Below are 24229 nucleotides of genomic sequence, written 5' to 3'. Positions count from 1 at the left end.
GGGAGGTTCGAGAACACAATCGGGGTTTCTGGGAGGTGAAAGTGCTGGCGAAGCACTTTGCTGATAAAAGGTTCGAGAACCCAATCGGGGTTTTGGCAGATTCCTTGCAGAGAGGGAGTAGCGCAGGCGTTGCAACCGAAGCTGCAGGTGTTGGTCTTAACCTTTTGTGAACCGGTCCTGATCCAAATTCTGGGGATATCCTGTCCTGACTGTCCATGAGCTGCACGCCTGCTTGCCTACTGGCACTTAAAGTCCTTGGGGTTTCTTCCCGTCTTTTCTAACTGGCCCGTGGCCAGGCTTGGTCTTCACTCTATCCTAGGTAAATATAAGTCTGTGTGGGTGTGGAGATATTATCTTGCATTCCTTTTCTTACCCTACCTGATTTTGCAAAGTTTGCTCAATTGCATATGGACCTTTCTTTCCCTGTTCCTTTAAATAAGACTTTCATGTTGCATTGATTATTAGCGTGTCCCTATTTTTACCCACCTTTAGTAAATGCTAATCGTTTCTATTTTAGTATATGTTCCTTTTCTTACCCACCCTTAAAGAAGATAAGCTGAATTTGATAGTATGTTCCAAATCTTACCTACCCTATAGTATTTTTGCGCTAAATCTGATATCTCGAAATTGCATATGTTTTTCTTTAAAATTGCCATCTGAATTACGAAAGTCTTTTGGGTTTAGCATGTTCCTTTTCTTTACCCTCCTTTAATCTAGTTGCGAAAGACTGTGTTCTAAAATTAGCATGTTCCTTGTTTCTACCTTTCCTTTATTTCAAGTTTCTAAATGATTAGCGTACTTTATGTTTTGCATAGCTATACGTTGTTTATGATCTTGATTATAGATAGTCTTTTATGCTTCAATTTAATGCTCATGACATATGGTGATGATGATGATTAGATAACATTTTTAACCCACCCAGAGTCTGTGGTTACTTCATTTTTAAAATGTATAAATGTTCTGGAGTACCTAGCTTAATACTCAACTCCCTGATCCTATGTGTTTAAGGTTCCTAGTATCTACATTGCTAGGTTATAGATATAGGAATTAGAAGTATTTTAAATCTCAAGTTATACTGATAGTAGAGCGTGAGCTACCTAAGTGATGTTAAGGTGTGGTACTGGAAATTATGGGCCCAAGTGAGTATTAGTAAAAATATTTCCTAGCTGGGTGACCTGCGCGCTCTATCAGTATACTTTTCTGGTAAGCAGAGGGATGGTTAGGGATTAGTTAAAGTTAGGTAGTTAGTCAGTAGTGGGTTAAAATTCATATTTTATTGATCAATCAAAATGTGCTATTATTGAAATGTTTATTTGATGCTGCTATATTGAAGTTTATGTACTAATCAAACTCGTTCATACCTGTTATATGTTTTGTCTGGAATCCCCGGCGGCAGAATAGCGGGTGGTAGAATAGAAGCCACGTTGCAGTGAGGTCACTTATTCGAGGAAAATTAGTGCATGGTTGGGCAGAACTGGAAGCACTAATTAGGGTTTTTCTGTATGAATGATTGAATAAATGATAGCAACGAGTTCGCTAGCAAAACCTCTATTGTGATATAACCTGGAAAGGGTCACACGGAAGGAGTAGCAGGTTCGTCGGAGCTTGATTGATTTGCTAAAGAGTTCGCTGGTGAAACTTTAGACTTAGTATATATCCCTGAGTGGATGAGTCGAGGGAGTAGCAGGTTCTCTAATGCTTGAGTGATGGGTAGACAGAAGGGATCTATCCATAGTATATGAAAAGTAAACAGAAGAGGTTTACCAGCAGTGAAATAAATCTTTCCTTTCTAGACACTCGAGTACAGTGGCGAATGTTTTACGTTGTAAATTAAACAAAGCACTTGCACTTTAAGAAGTAGAAAACTGAGTTTCCGTTACCTTGTGAAGGAGGGAGTCTGTTGCGGAGCTGCGCTGACGTCAATCAGTGCCGCGCTGGTATTGGTCGAAACAGCGGGCGTGTAGCTGAGATAGTATTGTAAAGGAGGGGTGAGCGCAGGAGCGTGAGAACTCGACTTGCAAGAAAAGCCGCGCACCCATTGGTTGAGATTACTTGCAACCACAGTGTTGGTTGTTTGTCGAGAAATATAGGACGCGCTAGTATTGGAAGTGATTTTGTAAACAAAGGAAATTTGCAGAAAGTATATGTGGTATCCAATTTATCCAGAGATTAGACCTGATCCCAGATACCAGGGGTTTGCTTTTGAACAGTCGATACGAGGTAGACCTCCCAAATGTACGGAGGCAAGAGACAAATGACTTTCGTAGACAAAGTTAAAAATTATTTCAAGAAAGACAAACCCATTAAACTAGAGAAGGAGTTATTATTCCCCCACCAAACACCAAACCGCATCTTTTATGATGTTTGACAGAGGTTACCATTCTTCCGTGTGGTTAGAGAACTGGGTGGAATACACTAAAGATGATGGAATTTTAGCGTTTCCTTGGAAGGTACCTTTAATGGAAGAATTTTGTTCAATCTGCGGACCCGAATGAATAATTTACATACCAGACCTAGATTGACGCAATATGAGGCATTAGAGGAATGGGAAATAAAAGCTTTTGAGCGGGACAGACCAAGAATTGACAAAGGGTTAAGTAAGTTTGACCCAAAAGTTCAAAGAGATACCAAAGAGAAAAGAAAGAAAGAATGGAGACAGAATATGTTAGTGGAAGGACTTGGGAGGTAAAAGGACTGAGAAAACTAGACATTTAATGACTAGTGGTGACTCCGATGATGATTACTGGTTTATTAATGAAAAATCCACCACCCTATAATGAAGAAACAAGAATAGGAAATCCAAATAACCCGTTCTTTAGGGCTCCTTGTAATGAGGGGTCAAGTTTATCCAATCCGACTGCCCTGTTTTTTAAGCCACCTTTAATTCCACAAGTGATACATGAGACCTCCATCGACAGGGTACTACAAGAGAGAGAAAAAGAAGCTTTAAATAAACAGAGAAGTGAATTAATTCAGAAGATTTCCCAGTTAAATACAAGTCCTGAGGCTTTGATAATTCCAGTACCTATTGGCCCAGTTGTTCCATTGTATGGAGATAAACAAGCTAGTCCAAAAGCTCCAGTTATAACTACATCAGTAGTGCAGCCAAGAAAAGAAACCCTGATAATAGATGATCAGGCAAGTGAATGTGAATCAGTGATATCCTTAATGGATTTACCAATACGAGAGCCTGAAAGTGGTTCCATGAGAAAAATGACTCCTGTACCAGCAAGGGAAGTACAGATAGAGACTTCATCAGGTACAAGAAGTGCCACTGTAGTGACTCCTGAAGAAATAGAAAGATGGACCCGAGAAATAGAGAGACCAAAAATGCAGCCCAAGCCATTAGATATATATAAATTAAGGATTGAAATAGACGAATTGATGTCGGGGAATGTGGGATTGGAAAGATTAAATACCCTTAGTGAAGACAAATTGCTGTTTGTCTGCAAGAGCATCACTAGAAATACTAAGGTGTTTCACGAAAAAGTAATGGACATGGCAGCTAGCATGGGAATTGACATTGGCAATTCTAAAGTGTTGCAGAAACCATATCGAGTAGAATTTTCTGACAAAGACTTAGAAAACATGAATGTGTCAGGGAAAAAGGTCCAGATCAGAGAGCTGATGAATTTGATGCAAAAATGGGGTGAACTAGAGAAATGGAAAGCAAGAGGGGCAAAGAAAAAGGAGGAAGTGCGATCAAGAAAATTGGCTTCAGAATATGTTTTAAAGGAAACAGAAAAGGTAGAAAAATTGTGTCCCATGCGAGAAGTACCAGGTGGAGGGTGGAGGGTATGTACATGTGCCATGGTCCCGACAGGATATTGTATAATTTACAAATGACTTCCCAAAATTGAGAGAAAAATCTGTAGAGTGGTACAGACAGCTCTAGAGATTTGTGAAAGTTTCAAAATTCCTCCTGAAAGATTTAGATGGTTTCTTTGACATTGTAGTTCCTGTAGATCTGTGGACAGAATGTAAAATTGCTATCTATTGGCCAAGTGAGGAATGCCCTAGAGACCCAAAGACAGGGGCTCCTTTCCGAAGATGTCATGAGGAAGTACAATCAGGTGATGTTGTACCTGAAAGGAAAGGTACCTATAAAAGAGACAGACTGGACCCGAATAGATAGAACTACTCAGAATCGAGATGAAACTGTACATTCATATTATGAGCGTCTGTTACAAGTGTTCAAGACGTATAGTGGTCTGGATAATATTGAAATGAAAGATATGACCCACTTCCTTTATCGATTTGTGTTAGGGTTAAGGCCTGAAATCTCAAAGACAATAAAATCTGTTGGCAGGCTAAACCAATTGATGAAGTCCTAAAATATGCTAAATACTGTGAAGATGAGCTAGAAAATAAGAAAAAGGAATTTAAAAAAAGTCATGTGGGCACAGGTAAAATTAGCAGAGCACCAAGAACATCAGTTAAAATGACAAATACTCAGAATCAAGGCCCTGGTAGTGGGGGAAAACCGAGGGTAAAAATAAGCAGAGAAGAGGCCAGGAAGAAGTTCCCCCTGCCACGGGTGCGAAAAGATAGGGCACTGGAGGGACGAGTGTAAGGCTGTACAGAATGATAATGTGCAAATTAATGATTTAAATCCACAGACGCAGAATGAGGTTCCACGGAAGACCCAGCAACAGGTAAAACAGAATCAGTTGCCTCGTGCACCTAGGCCAAATAATTATAGGAGCAAAGCACAGCAGGGTGAGGACATCGAAAGTTGGGAAGGAAGGGAGGATAAAAATGCAGCAACTTCGCAATTCCTGTTATATGATACATTCCTTTGTGACGAACCTTACTGACGGTGCCTGAGGGGGGAGGGCGAGGAGTGCGTGCTTGGCGCCTCCTTGCCGGTGGACCAGTCAGGACCATACATTGAAGGAAAGGTTGAAGGAAATGATGTCACCTTTCTATTGGACACTGGTGCTACTCGTTCTACTGTGAGAACAGCAGACGTTCCAAACCTACCCCTCTCGGGAGAAGCGATCCAAGTAGTGGGCGTTTCTAATAAATTAATTAGTACCCCAGTTACAGAACCGATGGAAATTAGAAATAGGGAATTTCAAAGAAATGCATAGATTCGTTGTCTGTGATTCAAGTCCTGTGAATTTACTAGGATGAGATTTCCTGTGCAAAATGAACTGTACCATCTTTTGCACTCCAAAAGGTGTCGAAATTCAGACCCCGGATAAAGACAGAATATATAAATTAATGCTAATAAGACCTGACTCAGAAATTAAAAGACTGACAATACAAGAGCTCCAGCAGACAGTGAAACCAGAGGTATGGGATTTTACTGGAAAAGATGTAGGATTAATGGCAAACGTTGACCCAATTAAAATAGCCATAAAAGAAGATGCTGTTTACCCAAATACTAGACAGTATAAAATGAGTGCAGAAGTAAAAGCAGGGGTTGCTATTGAAATTAAAAGGTTGTTGGAAGCAGATATCATACAAGAGGTGTTGAGCAGTCCTTGTAATTCACCCATAATTGGAATAAAGAAACCAAGTGGTAAGTACAGGGTCGTACAGGTTAATATAATCGTTGTTCCTTGCTGTCCTATTGTACCAAACCCTGCAGTGATCTTGTACCAAATACCATGGAATAATGGATGGTTTACTGTCATTGATTTATGCCATGCATTCTTTTCAATTCCATTACATCCAGACAGCAAATTTCTTTTCTCATTTGAATTCGACAGTCATGTTTACGTCTGGAATCGTGTTCCTTAGGGGTACACAGAGAGTCCTTCGATTTTTAATCAAATTCTGAAAAAATGCCTGGAATCTCTGATATTGCCTGGAGAATCAGTCCTGGTGCAATATATAGACGACCTCTTGGTGGCGTCTAAGAGTAGGAGGGACTGTGTCATTGACACCATTGCTTTACTGAACCATTTAGGTGAAGGAGGACATAAAGTGTCGCCAGACAAATTACAGTTCTGTACCTCTACAGGAAAATATCTGGGGCACCAGATAGAGAGAGGTGTCAGGAAGGTTACCACCGAGAGGATTAGAATAATTCGAAACATGGAACTGCCCAATACCCAGAAAGAAATAAGAATGTTTCTTGGAGTTGTCGGATACTGTAGGCAGTGGATTGTGGGATTTGCAGTCCTAGCAAGACCATTGATAAAGATGACAAAGAAAGGAGCTAAGGACCCAGTGGAGTGGGATGACGAAAGCATGTCAGCTTTTACGAAATTACGGGAATGTCTGTGTACAGCTCCCACATTAGGAATGCCTGACTATTCGAAGGAGTTTGCACTGTTTTGTGACAAACAAGACAATTGTGCACTTTCAGTCCTGACTCAAATTCATGGTTTAACTAGACGTCCAGTAGCATATTTTTCCTCTACTTTGGATCCAATGGCTGCTGGGTTACCTGGATGCCTGAAAGCAGTAGCTGCAACTTGCATGAGTCTTGAACAGAGTGAATCCATTATCATGGGACATCCTGTAATTGTGTATGTTCCACATGCAGTTGTAATTTTATTGACCAGAACCAAAACTCAGTATCTCACACCTAGTCGGCTGTCTAAGTATGAGAGAATCCTTGTAGGTGCTGGAATTGTAACCATTGCCCGATGTAATATTTTTAATCCAGCTACCCTACTACCAAATTCACTCACAGCAGAAGTGAAGGGAGAAGTTGAGCATGACTGCCTTGATTTCACTGAGTTCAGCACAAAACCTCGCCCTGACATAAAAGAAGTGCCCTTAACTGACGAAGATTATGAGCTGCATGTAGATGGCTCATGCATGAGACATGAGGACGGAGGGTTGAGCACTGCTTGTGCTTGTATGTGGAGTCAAGTCTGCACAAATAGCTGAATTGGTTGCATTGGCAAAGGCCTGTAAATTTGGAAGGAATTCCAAAATAACCATACACACTGATAGCCAGTATGGTTATGGTGTTGTGCATGACTTTGCTGAATTATGGTTGCAAATGGAGTTTCAAACTTCTTCAGGTACTCCTATTAAAATGGAAATTGTTTGCAAGATTTACTGGAAGCAATCCAGTTACCAAAAGAATTGGCCGTGGTCAAGTGTGCTGCTCACAAATCTGGCAATGACAAAGTGACAGCAGGTAATCGATATGCTGACCAATTGGCCCAAAATTGTGCAAAATACAAAATGGCTATTAATAAAAAGATGAGGGTAAGCGGAAACAGCTGCCAACTTCTGATGCTTGAAGGAATAAAAACCTGGGAAGAAGTGAGAGATTTACAGAATACAGCAGAACCAAAAGAAAGGGAAAGATGGAGAAAATGTGTTTGTCAGAGAAGGAATGAAGATGGTGTCATTGTTTACCTTGATGATGTGCCTGTGTTGCCAGACTGTCTGCTTGCTCCTATGGCTAGATTGATACATGGAGACACACACTTGTGAAGGGATGCCATGATATGCATCTTTAGGCAAACATGGTTAAATTCGAAATTCAGAAACATAGCAGAGGCACTCTGCCAGAGGTGTCTGGTTTGTCAGCAATTTAATCCCGGAAAGAAAACTGTAGTTTTGCCAGGAAAGATTGGGAAGGCAGAAGGCCCTTTCATACGATTACAACTTGACTTTATTCAGTTACCCCCTTGTTGAGGAATGAAATACGTCCTTGTCATTGTCTGCCTATTTTCAAAATGGGTGGAAGCTTACCCTGCTCGCAGAAATGATAGCATCACTGTAGCCAAACTGTTACTTAGGGAACTGATACCACAGTTCGGTTTTCCAGTTACAATTGAATCAGACAGAGGTGGGCATTTCCATAGCGAAATAATAAGGCAAATGTTTGAAGCATTCATAATTACGCAAAAACTACACTGTGCATATCACCCAGAGGCTTCTGGAGTGGTAGAGCAACTGAATGGCACTATCAAGTCAAGATTGAGAAAAATGTGTGAATCTACTCAAATGGAAAGGCCAGATGCGTTGCCACTTGTTTTGATGGGACTCAGAAGTATTCCAGACCGGAACACGGGCTTGAGTCCACATGAGATACTGAATGCGGCAAGCATGGGTGCCAGGATACAAACTGATAAGCATATCTGATAATTTGGTACTAGAATACTGCAAGCAACTGGGTGACCAAGTGCGTTCTGTCTCTCACCAGATTGGGGAAGACGCCGTCGCCAGACCAACAACTCCAGCACATGACTTGAACCCAGGTGATTGGGTCGTAATAAAGAAACACACTCGGAAGAGTTGCCTTGCACCGAAGTGGGGAAAACCAAGACAAGTAATCCTGGTTACCACAACAGCTGTGAAGTGTGCAGGTGTGCCACAATGGATCCATGCCAGTCATACGAAGAAAGTGACAGAACCTGAAGAAACTGAGGCTGAAGGTTGTGCAGCTGAGGGGTCTCAAGAAATTGGTCCTGAAGTAGCTGGAGAAGAACAACCGAGCTCCAGTCAAGATGATTGGGTTGCAGTAATCGACCCGCTCTAGACTTCCACACCCCAGCCGAGGTGTGACTTTTTTAAACCAGGACATATTTCTCAACAGTAAGCTCTCTCCCCTTTTGGCAGTGATCATAGACCCTTTTACTCCTACAACTTCCCAGACCTCTCTCTCAAACAGTGTTTATTATGTACTCCAGGTGTCCACTGCTCACTCACTGGAACAATGTCTCTCACTGCCCTCTTCATCATTAGCTCACTCGGAAAGCAACCAGTAGGGCTAGGGGGGTTTTGTCTATAAGCTCTTAGAAACTGATAAAGGCATCCCTCCAAATTCTACCTGCTGATCTACACCAATCCTCAGTGTTTCATTGAGAGTTCGCATGAACCTTTCAACCTCCCCATTGGCTTGGGGCTTGGGGCCACTGGGGGGGGGTCACTCTCCTGTTCCTAACTTTGCGATGGTGCAGTTTATCTGGCTGTGGAATGGTAGACCATTATCAGTTCGAATCTCATCAGGTAGTCCTAGTAGAGCAACTGTCTTCTCCAGCACAGGACTGATGAACTCAAAGGCCGTTGATTGCACACATTCCACTACAGGGAACTTTGAGTACATGCCATCAATACAAGTGTCAGGCGACCATCAGGAAATTTCCAGAAATCCATGCTTATACACGACCAAGGTCGGGTGATGGGCGCTTCACTGATTATTGGTGGGACTGGTGGCTCGCGTCCATTGATCAAACAGGAGTGGTGCCCTCTCCCAAGTTCTTTGATCATCCAGTCTACCCAAGGGAATCACACTTTGGCCCACAGCATCGCTTTTGTTTTGGCTAAGCCTTGGTAACCTTGATGCACCAGTTCTGGTGTCCTCCTCCAGACGCTCTGGGGTATCATGATTTGGGTTCCTCTTAGGACAAGTCCTTCCTCACTTTCGCTGATATCATCTCTGCACTTCCAGAGGCTTGTTCTGGCCTCTCTTTGTTCATCGTTCAACCTCCCCACACCATCCAGGAAGTTCTTCCAGTGACTCTCACGCAATACCTCTTTGACTGCATTCAAGCAGCCATCTTCTTTCGTGGCCTCCACAATTTTGGCCAGAGACAGTGCCCACAGACATTCTAACTTCGTGATCAGTCTCACAAAGCTTTCAGCTTCACTATCAACATCTCGCTGATCTCGAGGGTCTGCAGTAACAGGGTGAAGTGACAGATAGTCCACTGGGTTGTTGGTTCCAGGGCGGTATACCACTTCGAAGACATAGTGCTGGAGCTGTACTCCCCATCTTTCAATTCATGGAGGGCTGTTTCTTGCTTTCCCACTGAACAGCGGTACCAGTGGTTTGTGATTGGTTACCACCCTGAACTTGTGCCCACAGTTATAGATGTCAAAGTGCTGGCACGCCCATCTGATTGCCGGTGCTTCTCTTTCTATCTGTGCGTACCTGGTTTAAATGGCCGTTAATGCCTTGCTTGCATATGCAATGGGCACCCACTCCTTTTGTTCATCTTGTTGCAGGAGTACAGCTTGGTGACCAACAGGAATGGCATCCACTATGAGTACCATGGTGCTCTCTGGCTTGAAATAAGCTACTGTTGCTCCCTTCAGTAGCACACTTTTTACCACCTAGAATGCATGTGATGCAGCACTCGACCATATGCACTTGGTGTCTTTTTTAGTGAGCGCCCCCACAGGCTTCGAGATAGTCATGAGATGGGGTAAAAATCTTCCGCAATAATTTGCCATCCCCAGGAAGCTTCCATCTTTGTCGGGTTTTGAGGGATGGAGGCAGCTCTGAAATCTTCAACCTTTGCTGGATCCCCTTTTAAGCCCTCTTCGGAGAACCTGTAACCAAAGAAATCCACCTCATTTGTATGGAATATATACTTGTCATGGTGCAGTGTCAATCCGCTCCACCAGTCCTTTCAGGGCTGCCCTTAAGCGTTCATGGTGTTCCTCCAGCATTTGAGAAAAAAGCAATACGTAATCGCTAACATTTATGACTGCTACCAAGCCTGATAGAGCTTTGCGGATAGTGTCTTAGAACCCCTCGGCTGCCAATGACACTCTGAAGCTCAGTTGTTTGAATCTTCTTAACCCCACGTGTGGAGAAAGTTGTGATGTAACGACTTGCTTCGTCCAACAACAGCTAGTGGTATCTGGAGTTGAGGTCAACTTTCGAGAACCATTTTGCCCCATTGATGTCAGTAACAATTTCATTGATGCTGGGTGTGATATGTATTTCCCTCCTTTATTAGGCAGTCGCATGTCCACACTTGGGTTTGGAGCGATTACCCAAAAGCGCCATCCATGGTGTCGGACCGACACTTTTTCGATTACTCCAGCTTTCAAAAGTTTTTCTAGCTCCACCTCCATGAGGGGTCGCGGATGAAACAGTACTCTCCTGTGATGTAATTCCACCAGCTTGACTGACCGGCCAATATGCAGTTTGACTGTTACTGCTTTCAGGCAACTGAGCCCCTCGAAGAGTTCAGAAAATTCTGCCATGATTTCCGCCGCATGGAACTGGTAGACTTGCCATGCAAACATTACCAATCCTCCGCCAGGTGACAGTCAATTATTATTCCTGAGCTGTCCTGAATCCTTGTGCTCGCTGAGAACTTGCCATGAATGGCTTCTACTTCAATTACTCCCTGTAGTGGAATTGGTGTGTTGCCCCCATACGTGAATATTTTTGCTCTTGTGGACATCAATTTGGGCGAGGGCTTCGTTTGTGATAATGTTCTGCATCTAGGATATTTACAGCTGCTCCAGTATCTATGAAGGCTGTCACGTCTCTTGGTTACCTCCAATCCGTATTTGTCACATCGGTCGAGGTCACCTCTTTTGGTTGGTTTGCCCTGTGAAGGTGATGACAAACACCTCATCTTCTTAATCATCGTCTAGTAGTTGCATCTGTTGACACTGAGTATCCAAGTTTTCCAGAGTCTCCGCCTCTTGTACCACCTGTAAAACATGGCCTTGGCCCTATTATGTTTAGTACGTTATGGCACAAATATACGAGGGGCAATGCCGAGTTGCAGTGGCCGTTGACGGGTACTTTTGATGAGCTGAACATTAATTTTCTTCAGGAGAAGTTGTTTGTGAAAAGGAGTAAGCAGTCAATGTTTGATTCCCTCAGAACATGGCAAAAGGAGGCTAAACAGAGGCGAATGAAAGCAGAGAAAGAGGCCCGGTAGGGGAGAATACAGACATTGACTTAGAACGCTGTAGCGCATGATAGAGAGAAGCAGGAGATAGGAATTGAGCGTGAAGATAGGAGGTTTAGATTGAATATTGATAAGTCTTATGCAGTCCGGGAGGAAAATGACACTTTTGTTAAAGAATTGTTAGATGCTCGACCCCTGCCTCCAGATGGCCCACAGGTGGTATACCCCATACTTCCTCTGCAGCCCCAGCTGCCCTGTTCTTCTGTCTCTGCTGTCTCTGTCTCTGCTACTGTTGCTCCGTCTGCCTTGGCCAAGGCACCTTCTGTCCTTTCTTTGTCATCACAGTCTGTGGCAAATACGGCTGTTAGCACTCCAGCAACACCTATTGCTTTGACAGCCCTTTCACAAGCTCTTACACCCACGACCCAGCCAGCAGAGATGATATTGCACAGTACCTCTTTCATTACTCCCACTGTTTTCCCCTATTCCCCAACATTGCAGAATCTTGAGGCACCAGTACGTGGCTCAGAGGATAGGGACTGGACGAAATTCAAGGACCAATTAGGACAGAAGTTGATACAATCTAATGTAGGGGAGGCTGAAAAACAGGTGGTGGCTAATCAGGCAGCCCAGTGGGCTTGTAACCCCATTTACAGTGTGGAGGAGGTGTGGGATGTGATGAAAGATTATGCGCCTTTTGTGCAGCAGCATGCCCTCAAATATATGTCGGCTACTTTGATTGGGCTTTGGGGGCAATATTTCAATGGAGCAGCACCACAGGCTATTTATGATATTAAGGATCATGTTTATGTAGCTGATATGGCAGATGGTCAGGTTTTTGTAATGTTGCGACGTTGGTTGCTTTTCGAAGTAGACTGCTCGAGAAAAGCCCACAGGTGGTGTCTCAGTTTCCACCCCATATACCACCCTGAACTACCAGAGCTAGGGGATCAGCAGAATCCCGTTATTAGAGCAAGGGTAGAGGCCCATTTACAAAAGAACAATCAGTTTATACTACATGGAAAAGGAATGAGGTTTTGTCCCTTAAAACTCAGCTACCCGACCTTAGAAAAAATCCTACTGCATATTACAAAGAATTGACTGAGGCTGCTTCATCGACAGTGATGACGCTTGCGGATATTGAAATGTTCTTTGGTTTACAGGCGCCTGTGCATATTTGTAGGCAGGTTCACACACAGGACCACATTGTGAAATTGGGTGGTACCTGGGATCAGATTAAAGCATGGGACCAGGAGAGGAAGCCTGGTGAGAAGCTTATGGCCGAGATACTAGCTTTGCCTGGCCAAATTATTGCATATATGCATTCTCTTATTCCATCAAGAAGGATAGATTGGGACAAGTTAACGACATGTCAGAAGAAAGATGAGAGTGTATTTGATTTTTTCACTCCGTTTGAAGGTGTGTTTTGGAACTGTTATGTTTCATTCATAAAGTTGTGTTAAAAGGATTTCTGGGAGTTAAGCTCAGTATTGACATTCGTTTTGTTAGTATATTATAGTGACTCAGCGTTACTGAGCTGGAGTCAAGACCCTTCTTTGTTGTTCTGTATGTACACGAGATGGCTGGTTGCGTGCTTTCTGTTTTAACACAAACATTTGGAGATAAGCAACAGATGTGTGCTTATTTCTCTGCTGTTCTTGACCCTGTCGCCCGAGCACTCCCGAGCTGTCTAACAGCGGTCGCTGCTGTGGCCGTCTCAATAAGACAATCAGCTGGACTTGTACTTCATACTGACCTCACAGTTATGGTACCCCATGCTGTGGATACACTTTTGAATAAGACTAATATGCAGCACCTCACCAGTGCACGACTGACCAGTTACGAGCTAACGCTCTTCCAAAAGCATATCATGATCAAACGCTGTGCCACTCTGAATACAGGCACGTTACTACCCCTCCCTTCTGAGACTGAGGAAATTGACATACATGATTGCATTTTTCGGACTGAGGAAGAGACGAAGAAACGGGTAGACTTGACTGATGTTCCCTTATCTGACCCCCCAATGGGATCTATATGTCGATGGCTCTTGTTTTAAATTACCAGATAGTACCAAAACTGCAGCATATGCAATTACTACGCTGCACACAGTAGTTGAGACATCACAAGTTCCTTCTCAGTCCGCCCATGCAGCTGAGCTAATCACCCTTATTCAAGCCTGTGAGTTGAGCGAGGGACTGTTTGTTAATATTTATACTGACAGCCAGTACGCCTTTGGGGTTGTTCATAATATTGGGCGGCTCTGGGCACAGAGGGGGTTGCTTACTTCACATGGGATACGCATTCAACATGGTTCTCTCATATATAGGGTTCTGTCCCCCCTGGCGCGCCCTAAGAAATTGTCGATTGTGATGTGGAGCGCTCATAGGAGAGTTAGTGACAAGGTGGGTGAGGGGAGCGTTTTTGCAAATCAGACAGCTAAGGAGACAGCTCGTACGAAGATGAAAAGAATGTTTGTAGCAGGTCTCGCTGAGTGGGTGCCCGAGGTTACCATGTTTGAAGATACACTGGAGAATGTCAAGGAAATAAAGAGTGAGGCAATGCTAGAGGAATTAGCCATTTGGCAGTAAAGCACAGCACGTTTGCATGAGGAGGGGTGTTGGAATGATAAGTCAGGGAAACAGAGATGGATGCTACCAGATGCATATGTTCTTCCCGCAGACACCATGGCACACGGGCCAGCCCACATCAGAGGTAAAGGTATTTGCAAATTGTTAGAGCTGGTATGGCAAAATGACAATATCCCAAAGACTGCCGCTCATTTGGTAAAATATTGTATGGTGTGCATGATGCACAATCCTGGAAAATGTAACCCTATGCCACCTGGTAATTTTGCACCTCCCACTTTCCATTTTGAGGTACTTTAACTAGACTACATAGAGATGGATCGAGTCAATAATTTAAAATATGTGTCAGTGGCTGTTGGTGCATTCAGTAAATGGGTTGAGGCTTATCCCACGAAAGAAAATACAGCCCTGGTGACTGTAAAAGTACTCCTAAAAGAGTTATTTCCTTTCTTCGGCTTGCCCCGTTTGATCTGGGGTGATTACGGAAGTCATTTTAATGCCAAAGTTATGCAGCTAGATTGTGAGGGACTATATATCAGACAAAAGTTTCATGCTGCAAACCACCCCCAGCAGGGCCGGCTCTAGGCTCATGGTGGCCCTGGGCAGGGAGCGTAGGTAGGGGGCGCGGAAGAGGGGGTCCGGGCGGGGCGGAGCGCGCAGGCCAGTAAAGAGGGGAGGGGGTCAGGGAGTTTAGAAGTGGAACAGAGCCGGAGGCCGCCAAATCCCTGCCAGGGGCCACCACGTAAATATGTATCCATCATCAGAGGATTAATATATTAAGGATATATATTGGCGTGGTGGCCCCTGGGGTTTGGTGGCCCTGTGCAGGTGCACAGCTTGCACATGCCTAGAGCTGGCCCTGCCCCCAGTCTGCCGATTTGGTTGAGAAGTATAATGGTATTTTCAAAATGAAATTAGCAAAGATTCAGGAGACCACAGGGTTGCAGTGGCCACATGCTTTACCATTATCCCTTTTGTCCACAAGACAAAGCAGCGCACTCTAGGACAGGATTTTCACCCTATGAGGTCATGTTCCGAGGCTCGGCAAATGTCTGGGCGTCCCGCGTCTGCATAGGTTTTCTTATCCTCTGTTAATAGACTATCTGTATGAATTAACTGAAAGTCTGCGTTCTATTCACCAACAGATCCAGGACTCCCTACCGCCGGTACCTGAGGGGCTAGGACATGATATTCGGTTTGATGACTTTATCTTAATCAAGAATTTTCTACGGAAGAAGAATTTGGAACTCCGGTGGAAGGGATCGGTCCAGGTCGTCCTTGCCACCCGCACAGCAGTAAAGGTCGCTGGCCGAAAGAACTGGATTCATAGTCATCACTGCCACAGAGTGCCTCTGCCCTTGCCCTATGCTCTTGCCCTATGATCAGTGAGTCCCACGATTTGTCCCCTTTTCGGATGCTAAGCTTATGTGGACCCAAAACGAGGCCGAGAATAATGAGGTACTAAATGCAGCAGTTCCCCCGGAGATCAAGGCTATTCAAGAGCCTCTTTCCACTGGCTCCTCTGTGTCTGAGCCCCTTTTCACTGACCCCTCTGTGCCCAGAGTAACTAGGTACAATTTTTGCCCCAGACAGAGGAACAGTGCACCAATGGAGAAGTCAGATTAGTAAGAATGGACTGCGCAATTTAGGGTGCATTTTGCCTATAGTACCAATAGTAGATTAGGGAGAGGCAAGATTGGTGCATTGTTCAGACATTGGACAGGATAAACCGAATGTGCTCCCCTGGAGGGGGGTACGGTATCCTGGATGACGTGGGATTCATCGCAAGCTAGGACTGAGCAGCTCCACCGCTGGTGCTCAAGAGCGCCAATGTTGATGAACAATAGGAGCCTACCAGTGAGGCTCAGACGGACACTGGGAACACTTGCCCTTTGCCATTAGTTTTCTTGCATTCCTTTTTTCTCCCTTGCTTTCCCATGTATCCGTTTTGTCGGCCTATTACTGAAGATCAGCCATTTGCACCTCTGCACCCAGTGCAGGGTTAGTCCACGAAAAGTAAAATAGTTTTTGCATCAATATTTGCCATTGCATTATTAATTGTGGGGATATCATATTTTCTGTACAAGAAGTATCTTGTGCATTCTTTGGTTGGTACAACACCCATTCCCCCCTAACACATCTTTGTTACTTTGGCACCCCCCAAAGGAGAACACCGTGAGACTTACACTGATAATGTTTTTATACAAATGTTGCATCAAGCTCATAATGTATCTAAAATGCCAAATTGTTGGGTTTGTGGGCTGCTCCCCTCAGTTACTCATAAGAAAGATAATTTATTGTATATGCCTTTGTCATACCTTGGAAGTTGTGAGGGCTGGTTCGAATTGCTTGTAATGGTGCACCACCATTTCCACCACCACTCCCATCAGCCTATAACCCCTGCTGATTCTAACACTGTGACTGATTATATACATTTTCATCATGGGTTTATTCCCATAGGTAAGGCAGGACTAAACATCTCCGGTACTTTGTCCCCAAATTCTTGTATGCGCAACTATGACAAGGTGAAGAATAGCACATGGGTTCAAATGGAAATGGCTGATTTCCAGCAATTCACACCTCTGAGTACTTCCACTCCTTCCAAGACCCTAATGTGACTAGGGATAAGCCAATACCGGTGTATGTGGTCAGCTCCACAGCTGCTTTCTGTGTTTAGGGAAGGGGGAAGTAGAGGTGGGGGACAGCAAGTGTAATTTTACCTTTCCACTTAGCACGAATAATAGTCCACCTTTGGTTATGCCCCCTAATGTCTACTTCGTTTGTGGATCCCAGGCTTATGTCTGGCTGCCTAGGGCATGGTCAGGCAGGTGTTACCTCTCTTTCCTTCTTCCCCCAGTGTATGTCGCTCTGCTCTATTACCATAAAGACCATTGGCTACAGCGCAGAAGTGTATACTTGTCCCGAGTGAAAAGGGTTATTGACACAAAAGATATAGATCAGACAGATACCGCTTTGCAACAGTTGGAGGATGCCATGAAGGGTATTGTACCTTTTGGGGCCCCATGTCCAATAGCCTTAACATTCGTCGGCTCACAAGAGTTGTAGAAGGGGTTAATACAACAGCAGGGATTCTGACCAATATTACTACTGAGCTCCAGGCTATGAGGCTCGTCACTTTACAAAACAGAATGGTGTTAGATGTCATTCTTGCTGATCGGGGAGGGGCCTCTTGGATTATTGGCAGTAGCTGCTGTGTGTACATCCCAGACCACACCCCCAATGTATATGCTGCTATATAGAAGTTGCATAGGCTTTCATCTGACATACACCAAGAAAATGGTACTTGGACCCTCTCCAGATGGTTCAGGGGTTGGAAGATTCTTATCTTTCTGGTTGCAATTGCTGGTATTATGTTCACATGTTGTCTTTGCATGCACTGCCTCCTTGCTTGTTGTGCCTATTGTGTGAACACTCTGAAGGCTAAGCAAAAACTTACAGTACAGGACACTAATGACACAATCATGATGATGAAGGATCTCAATGATCTTATGAAGATTGATGAAGGTGTTTTTAAATATTGACAATACATGTATCAGTTTGAAGAGGTAGTACTTATTTTCTGTATGAGGTTATGAAATATGCTAGCAAATGCTAAAAGGAGGGTCTGTTGGATTAGAAATGTTTTAGCTAAAGCCCGCCATGCATTGTATGATTCAAGTTAGCATTTGTGGAACCATTTTATATTCAGCCGCCATTTTGAACCATGATCGCAATTTCTCCTGTCTCACTCTGCCTGCCTCAGCAGACAGCAGCTGTGATATTTATTTTTTATTTCTCCAAGGTTGAGTTTTGCTTTACTAATGAATAGACTGTTTTGGTCATCATATACCTTTCTCACTAGATAGGCCTGCTCCCGCCCTTAGAGCGGTGGGTGCAGGCAGAGTAACCTTGACGCTGAGATAGCTTGTACCCGGACCCAGGATTGAGACTCATCCTTCTGTACCTACTTTGTTCACCAGCTACCAACTGGAAAATTCCAGTGAGGGCATGTCTTTATTGATTCTGAACTGTATTTCTTTTCTCGCTATGCCTGTTGAAGCCAGTCCCTCTGCAGCAATCCAAGGACGCTGGTCGGACTTGACTCCACTCGAGTGTATCTTTAATAAATACACTTGGTTTGTATTCTCTTCTGTCTGACTGACTCGTCATTTGTGTGGAAGCCTGAGAGGTGGTCGCGAGTGATCCGGGTGGCCCAATCGGGTCACTTCCTTCAGTGTGGAATGGTAACGATCTTCCACCACTCCCCCTTCACCTGCAGTGGCCAGGACTGACATTTTCTCCTTTCCGTCTTCACTGGTTTCCCGCAGCGCCTCTGTTTGTACTGTTGTACTGACTGATTAATTAGATTCTGCGGTGCACCACGCCCTCTTTAGTGCCTACTGTCCATGTGGGGGTAATGGGTCTGCTTGTGTGGTGGGAAGACTTGTCACGCTTTTTGTCAACATTTGCCTTTTAAATTGCTCTCTGTTGTCTTCTATCTTACTCCCGCGCGCTTCCTCTTGTCACCACAAGGGGGGGGGGGGGCCTGCATGCATCTGCATACACACAAACGTTCTCTTGTTCAGCTCCAATACCTCGGCCGCTGCCTGCCGCGTCTCCTCCCCACTGCTTGCGATCTTGCTCCCATGGTGGCGCCTTGCCACAGCTGCGCACACGACCGCCTCACCTCCACACTGCAGGATCTTCAGTATGCCGGCCCACCTCGCCAGCCTCACCTCGCACATGCTGCTGCCATGCAGATCACTCCTTCACCGCCATCCGCTTCACTTCCATTCTGCAGTCTATTGCTGCGGTACCTCCCTACATTGGCTTCGCTCCGCACACACCTGTCCAGCAGCGCTCACTTTGCAAGGAGGCTGCAGGCCCCTCCGTGACTCTGCTCTGGTCTACCACAATCGCCACACCCCCCAGCCCTTCCGGCACCGATGTATTGCCTGTGAAGGTACGCGCTCCTCCTCAACTTGAATTTCTCATTCGGCAGCGGTTGCCACTGGGCAGTTCACACCGTAGGCTTCGCCCACCTCTTTGCCAATGTAATGGGGTGATACATAAATGTGCTTGGGCCTATGCTCTAATCTTTACAAAGAGGCATTGGTTTTATTACTGCTTAAGTGCAGACAACTACTAGCAATCGTCGCACATTTATTTATAGCCTTCGGTCCGAGTCCAGGCCGGAAGGCTGCAGTGTGTTACAATATATTGAAGTGGCCAGGTGGCTCACTACACCTCGAACCTTTCTTTGGCCATTGCAATAACGTGAGGAGTAGCTCACGCTACAGGAACTCCCTTACAAATGCACCATAATTTTGATTATTGTGTAAGAATGCATATTATTGGTGCACTTGGGAGACACATTCCACAAGCCTAGTTATTCATTAGTCCTGATTAATTTTCTGCTGATCAAGTGTCAAAGAAACACGCCGAACTCCCCTTAACTTAGGTCAAAAATTGGTCATTGTTTTTAACATGTACAGGGCATGATTCATTTATATAAGCAGACACTAACAATGTCCTGATATTTTCTCAACCTTATACTAGTAGGCAACATATTACTACAGTAAACACCCCCACATCCAGGCTCTGACATACAGGCCTTTCACATACACCATCATTCGAGAGCAAATGGTAAGACTAGGTTTAGGTAGGCCTGTCCCAACGAAGACTGGGCCATATTTATGATAAAAGTGGTGCAGCACACCGTCATCTTATTTACCGTGCTGCATCACTAGGAAAGGGCAGGAATGCACTGTATTTAAGAAATTACAGCGCATCCTGTCCTTTCCCCTACACTGGCGCAGTATGGGCTGCCTAGTGCCAAAGCAGGCACCCTTGCACCATACTGCAAGGGTGCCTGTGTAGGCATGCAGGATTGTTCTAGTGCAGGAAGGCGCACCTTCCTACACAAAAACAATACTGATAGGCTTTTTCCTCTTTCTATGTGTGCTGCAGAATGCTATCTTAGGGAGGTGTATCTTCTTGGTGCATTACCAGTTTACAAGGTCTTGTAAATCTGGGAATCCGTCAAAATCCATGGGTGTTGCAGGGAACACCACGCAACACCCATGGAAGCTTCTCCCTGGCGCAGAGTAACGAGTATTATGCAAGTGGATTTACGACAGAACAACAACCTCTTGCTTCACTAGGCCTGCCAACTTGCCAAGTACCGCTGATGAGAATCCCAGGACCCAATACATTTCTGTATCTGGGGTCCTTCCATGGTTCCATACTTTTTTATGTCATGACTTCCTCAGTAGCTCCATACACTCCAATATCTTGATTTTAGAGGTACATAAGCTAACATCATTTTCCTAGACAGTTCAGCCATTTAAATAATAGCTAAGGAAGTAAATGTGCAATTTTATTTTCAGTTTAAACTAAAAGAATCCCATTCCAACAGTTTATACAAAGTTAAAGTGAACCTTTATATATAATACAGCACTTGCGGGTGTGCGTGTTATCATGCACTGAAGGAACATGGTAATTCCTTCCTAGGGCTATACAATTGAAATATTCATAACAGGCTAAAACCCTATGAACACAGGGATTATGCGATGCTCCAATATGTTATCATCCATACCTTTATCCCTCTGCCAGGTGACTGTCTGTATTGTTCTGTTACTCTCTTTTGGTCCTCGACAAATTGTAGATATCCTCCTGGCTTTAAGTAAACCCCACCTGACAGATTCTTTTGCATGGTCGATGAAAGCTTCTGGAGCAGATCTCTGCAGATATCAGTGGACCGCTGCTCATTATCCGCACACATTTTTTCACATCTGGCTTTTACCATCTCCTGCATGAACAGCAAATGTGATCATTAACAGGGGGTATGTTATGTACCGGATATACACAGTAGGTGCAATGTTTTTTTTTAAGTCCAGGAATAAATCAATCTTTATTTTTTGTTGTTTTTGTGGTGTACAATTAAACAGGGACGAGCAGCAAACGGTGCTATTGAAAATTTGAAATGTCTACTACAATGGGATTGAGGTTGCCTCTTCAGGCCTACAATAAGAGATGACAAAGAAACACAAACAAAATGGCTGATTCGTAAAATTACCCCCAGCTGCTTCTGAAACTTCTGATCTTCATCCTTAAAGGAGCGCTTCATGAAGATTCCGATGGCCTGTTTCTCACACTCAAAATGGAGGTCTAGCAGCTCTTTCATTGTCGCCGTTGGGAATTTTACCCGGGCCGTCATCTGCTTCTCGTAGTGCGCTAAAGCCTCCTGGACTGCTGCAGAGTTCTCCATCTGTGCGAGAGCAGCCACGGCGCTCTCAATGCAAGGCACTGACCCGCTGCGAATGGCATCCACGTAAGTCACTGCCAGATCTGCCAAAACTGAAAGAAACCCATAACGTCAAATCGTAGGCACCTTATTTTGATCCCACAAATTAGACAGCATCAAACAGTTGAGAGAAGGGACTTAAATATTCTCATTTTTTAAACAACTCTTTATTCGATTTCACAAGGGTCAGCATCTGTAATAATCCATGGCGCAGCCGTAATAACAAGAGATACCTTCAAAGGTGTAAGCCCCATCCTTAACTACCTCAACTACCGTTCCACACAACAGACCAACAACCTTCTCGACCTCTCTCAATCCCCAACTGGAGGAAGAAAGAGCATCACAGTCCAAAACAACACAAACACTTCAGTATGGGAATTGCACTTGTGTTAAGTACCACCACAAGAGACTCTCAGTGTAATAGACTTAAGGCACTGAACATTGGGGGATACGTCTAATCTCTGTTTTTCATGACCCTGTATGTAAGTACCAGACAAACTGCCAAGAAACAGTATCTATTCCGTATGCAATCGTGTCCCAGAGTTTCAGTTGCCAATGTAACTGTTTCTTGGGGATAATGCTATGAGGCTACCGTGGGCTGACCATATACACGAGACTGTGTTAGCATCACAAGGCCTATCTTGCCTCTCACCAAAGCCAGGTCGTAAAACAAAACGAAGAAAAAAGGATTAAGTAGTATTTGTAAAAACCAATGTGGGCCCTGGTTAGCCGTTATTAAAATAAGAGGTATCTAGATTAGATGTTGCTGGAACACCCACAAGACCTATATGTAAGCCTCTACACAAGAACTCTTCACCTCGGGAGCTTTGCCGTAAGAATGGCCCCAAATGTGTCTGATATACACTACTCTTTTTGGCTTTATTAAGAATGAACACACACCTTTTCTCTTTATAATATATACCTAACCACAGAAATATTGATGAGAGCCTCTATTCCGGGAATTCAAAGCAGTGAGTGAGAAGCATGGAACCCAACTATATAACAATATTGAAAGTTTTAAAATGCAATACTGTACTGGTAATTATATTTGGAATCCGAAAAAGTCAACTTTATTTCTTATGTTTATATGCTTCAGTGAAAATTATAGATAATACCATTGCAACAAATTGGTAAATATTTTAACAAGCATCATCATGTAGAATAAAATGAGGAGGTCTAAAATTGTCCTCGATACGAAGGTCTTGGGTTGCACATGGTTCTCCAGATCACCCAGTCAGAAGGTATTTGTTTGAAACATCTGACTTTATTGCACTCTATTGGTTTTATATTTGGAAAGGCATGGCTCCAGAATAAAGTTACATTGCGTGCCCTATCCAATTTTATTCTGAACACTTTCACTATTTTTCACTAAATCACTTATGCACTGCTTTCAGTTACAACTATAACAACTATCACCAGACATCTGTCTCCTCTCTCTGTACATGGAGATAGACAACGGGCTACCTACTGTGAAGTAGACCAAATGATGTACTGGGCGGTACGAATCGTGTAACTGATGGACATTTTTCATAGTGGATCTCTGTCCAGTAGTCTGCCTCCAAAAGAATTTTTGTAGCAGATAGACGGCCAGTTTTTACACACATAGCCTTGCCTGAGACCCACAGTTATTCGTTGTTTTTTCATTTTACAGGAGGTGTCACACTACGTTTGGGTTTGGCGGGAAAGGGCAAACAAGGGCTGCTGGGCCCCTGTCAATGGGTTTGAGGTTGTTTGCCTCTGGCGACCTGTGATCTTGCCTACTGTAGTTCTGTAAAGAGGGCCAAGCACAACGATTTCGTCACTAGACTCCTGGTGAGGTAGTGTGAAGGATGCTCAAGCTAAGAGCTCAACAAACACAATGCAATAAACAAAATCCCAAAACAGTGTTACGCCTTCATGAATGACAGTACTTTAATACAAACTAGAACATAATAAATTTAAACACAACTAAATACAGTTTTGTGTCCCTGGGTGCTATCAGGTACTACAGCATTATTCACTATCTTCCCCTTCTTATCTAAGTGGCCCCTCCCCTCAGAGTAAAATATATTAGCATGATTTGAGCTCAGGTACAGTTCTCACTATTTGACAGACTTGACCTAAGTCTCTTATGGCTTAGTCTTAAGTTTCTTAACACATGCGAGGGATCTGTTCTTAAAGTGGGCATCTACCCCCACATGCATCATTGTTTCATTTTGCACTTCCTAATTTGCGATTTTTAGGGAATCGCAAATTAGGAAATGCAAAATGGGATGCATGTACATTTTCGCAAAATATTTTAGTATCGGTAAAAATCGCATTTTTTACCGATTCTCAAATATTATGCGATTAGCAAAGTGCGAATTCGCAATTCCCATTCATTCCTATGGGCTAAAATGCCCATAGGAATGAATGGGAATTGCGAATTCGCACTTAGAAAATCGCAAATCCTGATTGCATTTCAAGGGTGGAGAGGGGGGTTCAAATGACCCCCCCCTGCACCCATGAAATGTTGTTTTCGCATCACGTTGCACACACACATGTCCTAAGGACATGTGTGTCCGTAACATGAATGTGTAAAAAATGCTTTTGCAGCGTTTTTAACACTTTTTGCAAATTTACAGAATGGTTCAACCACTCGGTAAATTTGACGGAACATGGCGGCCACCAGCTAAGCGGTCCCGGTATGGCATACCCCTTGGTTCGGTAATGCGAGTGATGGGGCTTCCCTAGGCCTCCCCGCTCCCTCTCCACTCCTCGTTACCACCCCCGTATTACCC

General features: G+C 44.0%; 1 protein-coding gene across 1 annotated transcript in view; it reads right to left on the bottom strand.

Moving 5' to 3' along the window:
• Positions 1 to 24229, bottom strand: part of LOC147682140 (guanylate-binding protein 1-like) — a 392581-nt gene that overhangs the window by 72366 nt on the left and 295986 nt on the right. The window contains exons 8-9 of the mRNA XM_086943549.1: positions 21243 to 21523; positions 20763 to 20975 (exon numbers count right to left, since the gene is read on the bottom strand). Coding sequence (XP_086799675.1) covers positions 20763 to 20975; positions 21243 to 21523 — 494 coding nt within the window. The remainder of the gene's footprint in view (positions 1 to 20762; positions 20976 to 21242; positions 21524 to 24229) is intronic.

Source organism: Lissotriton vulgaris, chromosome 11, assembly GCF_964263255.1.
Source record: "Lissotriton vulgaris chromosome 11, aLisVul1.2, whole genome shotgun sequence".
NCBI classification, from domain to species: domain Eukaryota; kingdom Metazoa; phylum Chordata; class Amphibia; order Caudata; family Salamandridae; genus Lissotriton; species Lissotriton vulgaris.
This window is presented reverse-complemented; position numbering and strand designations above follow the sequence as displayed.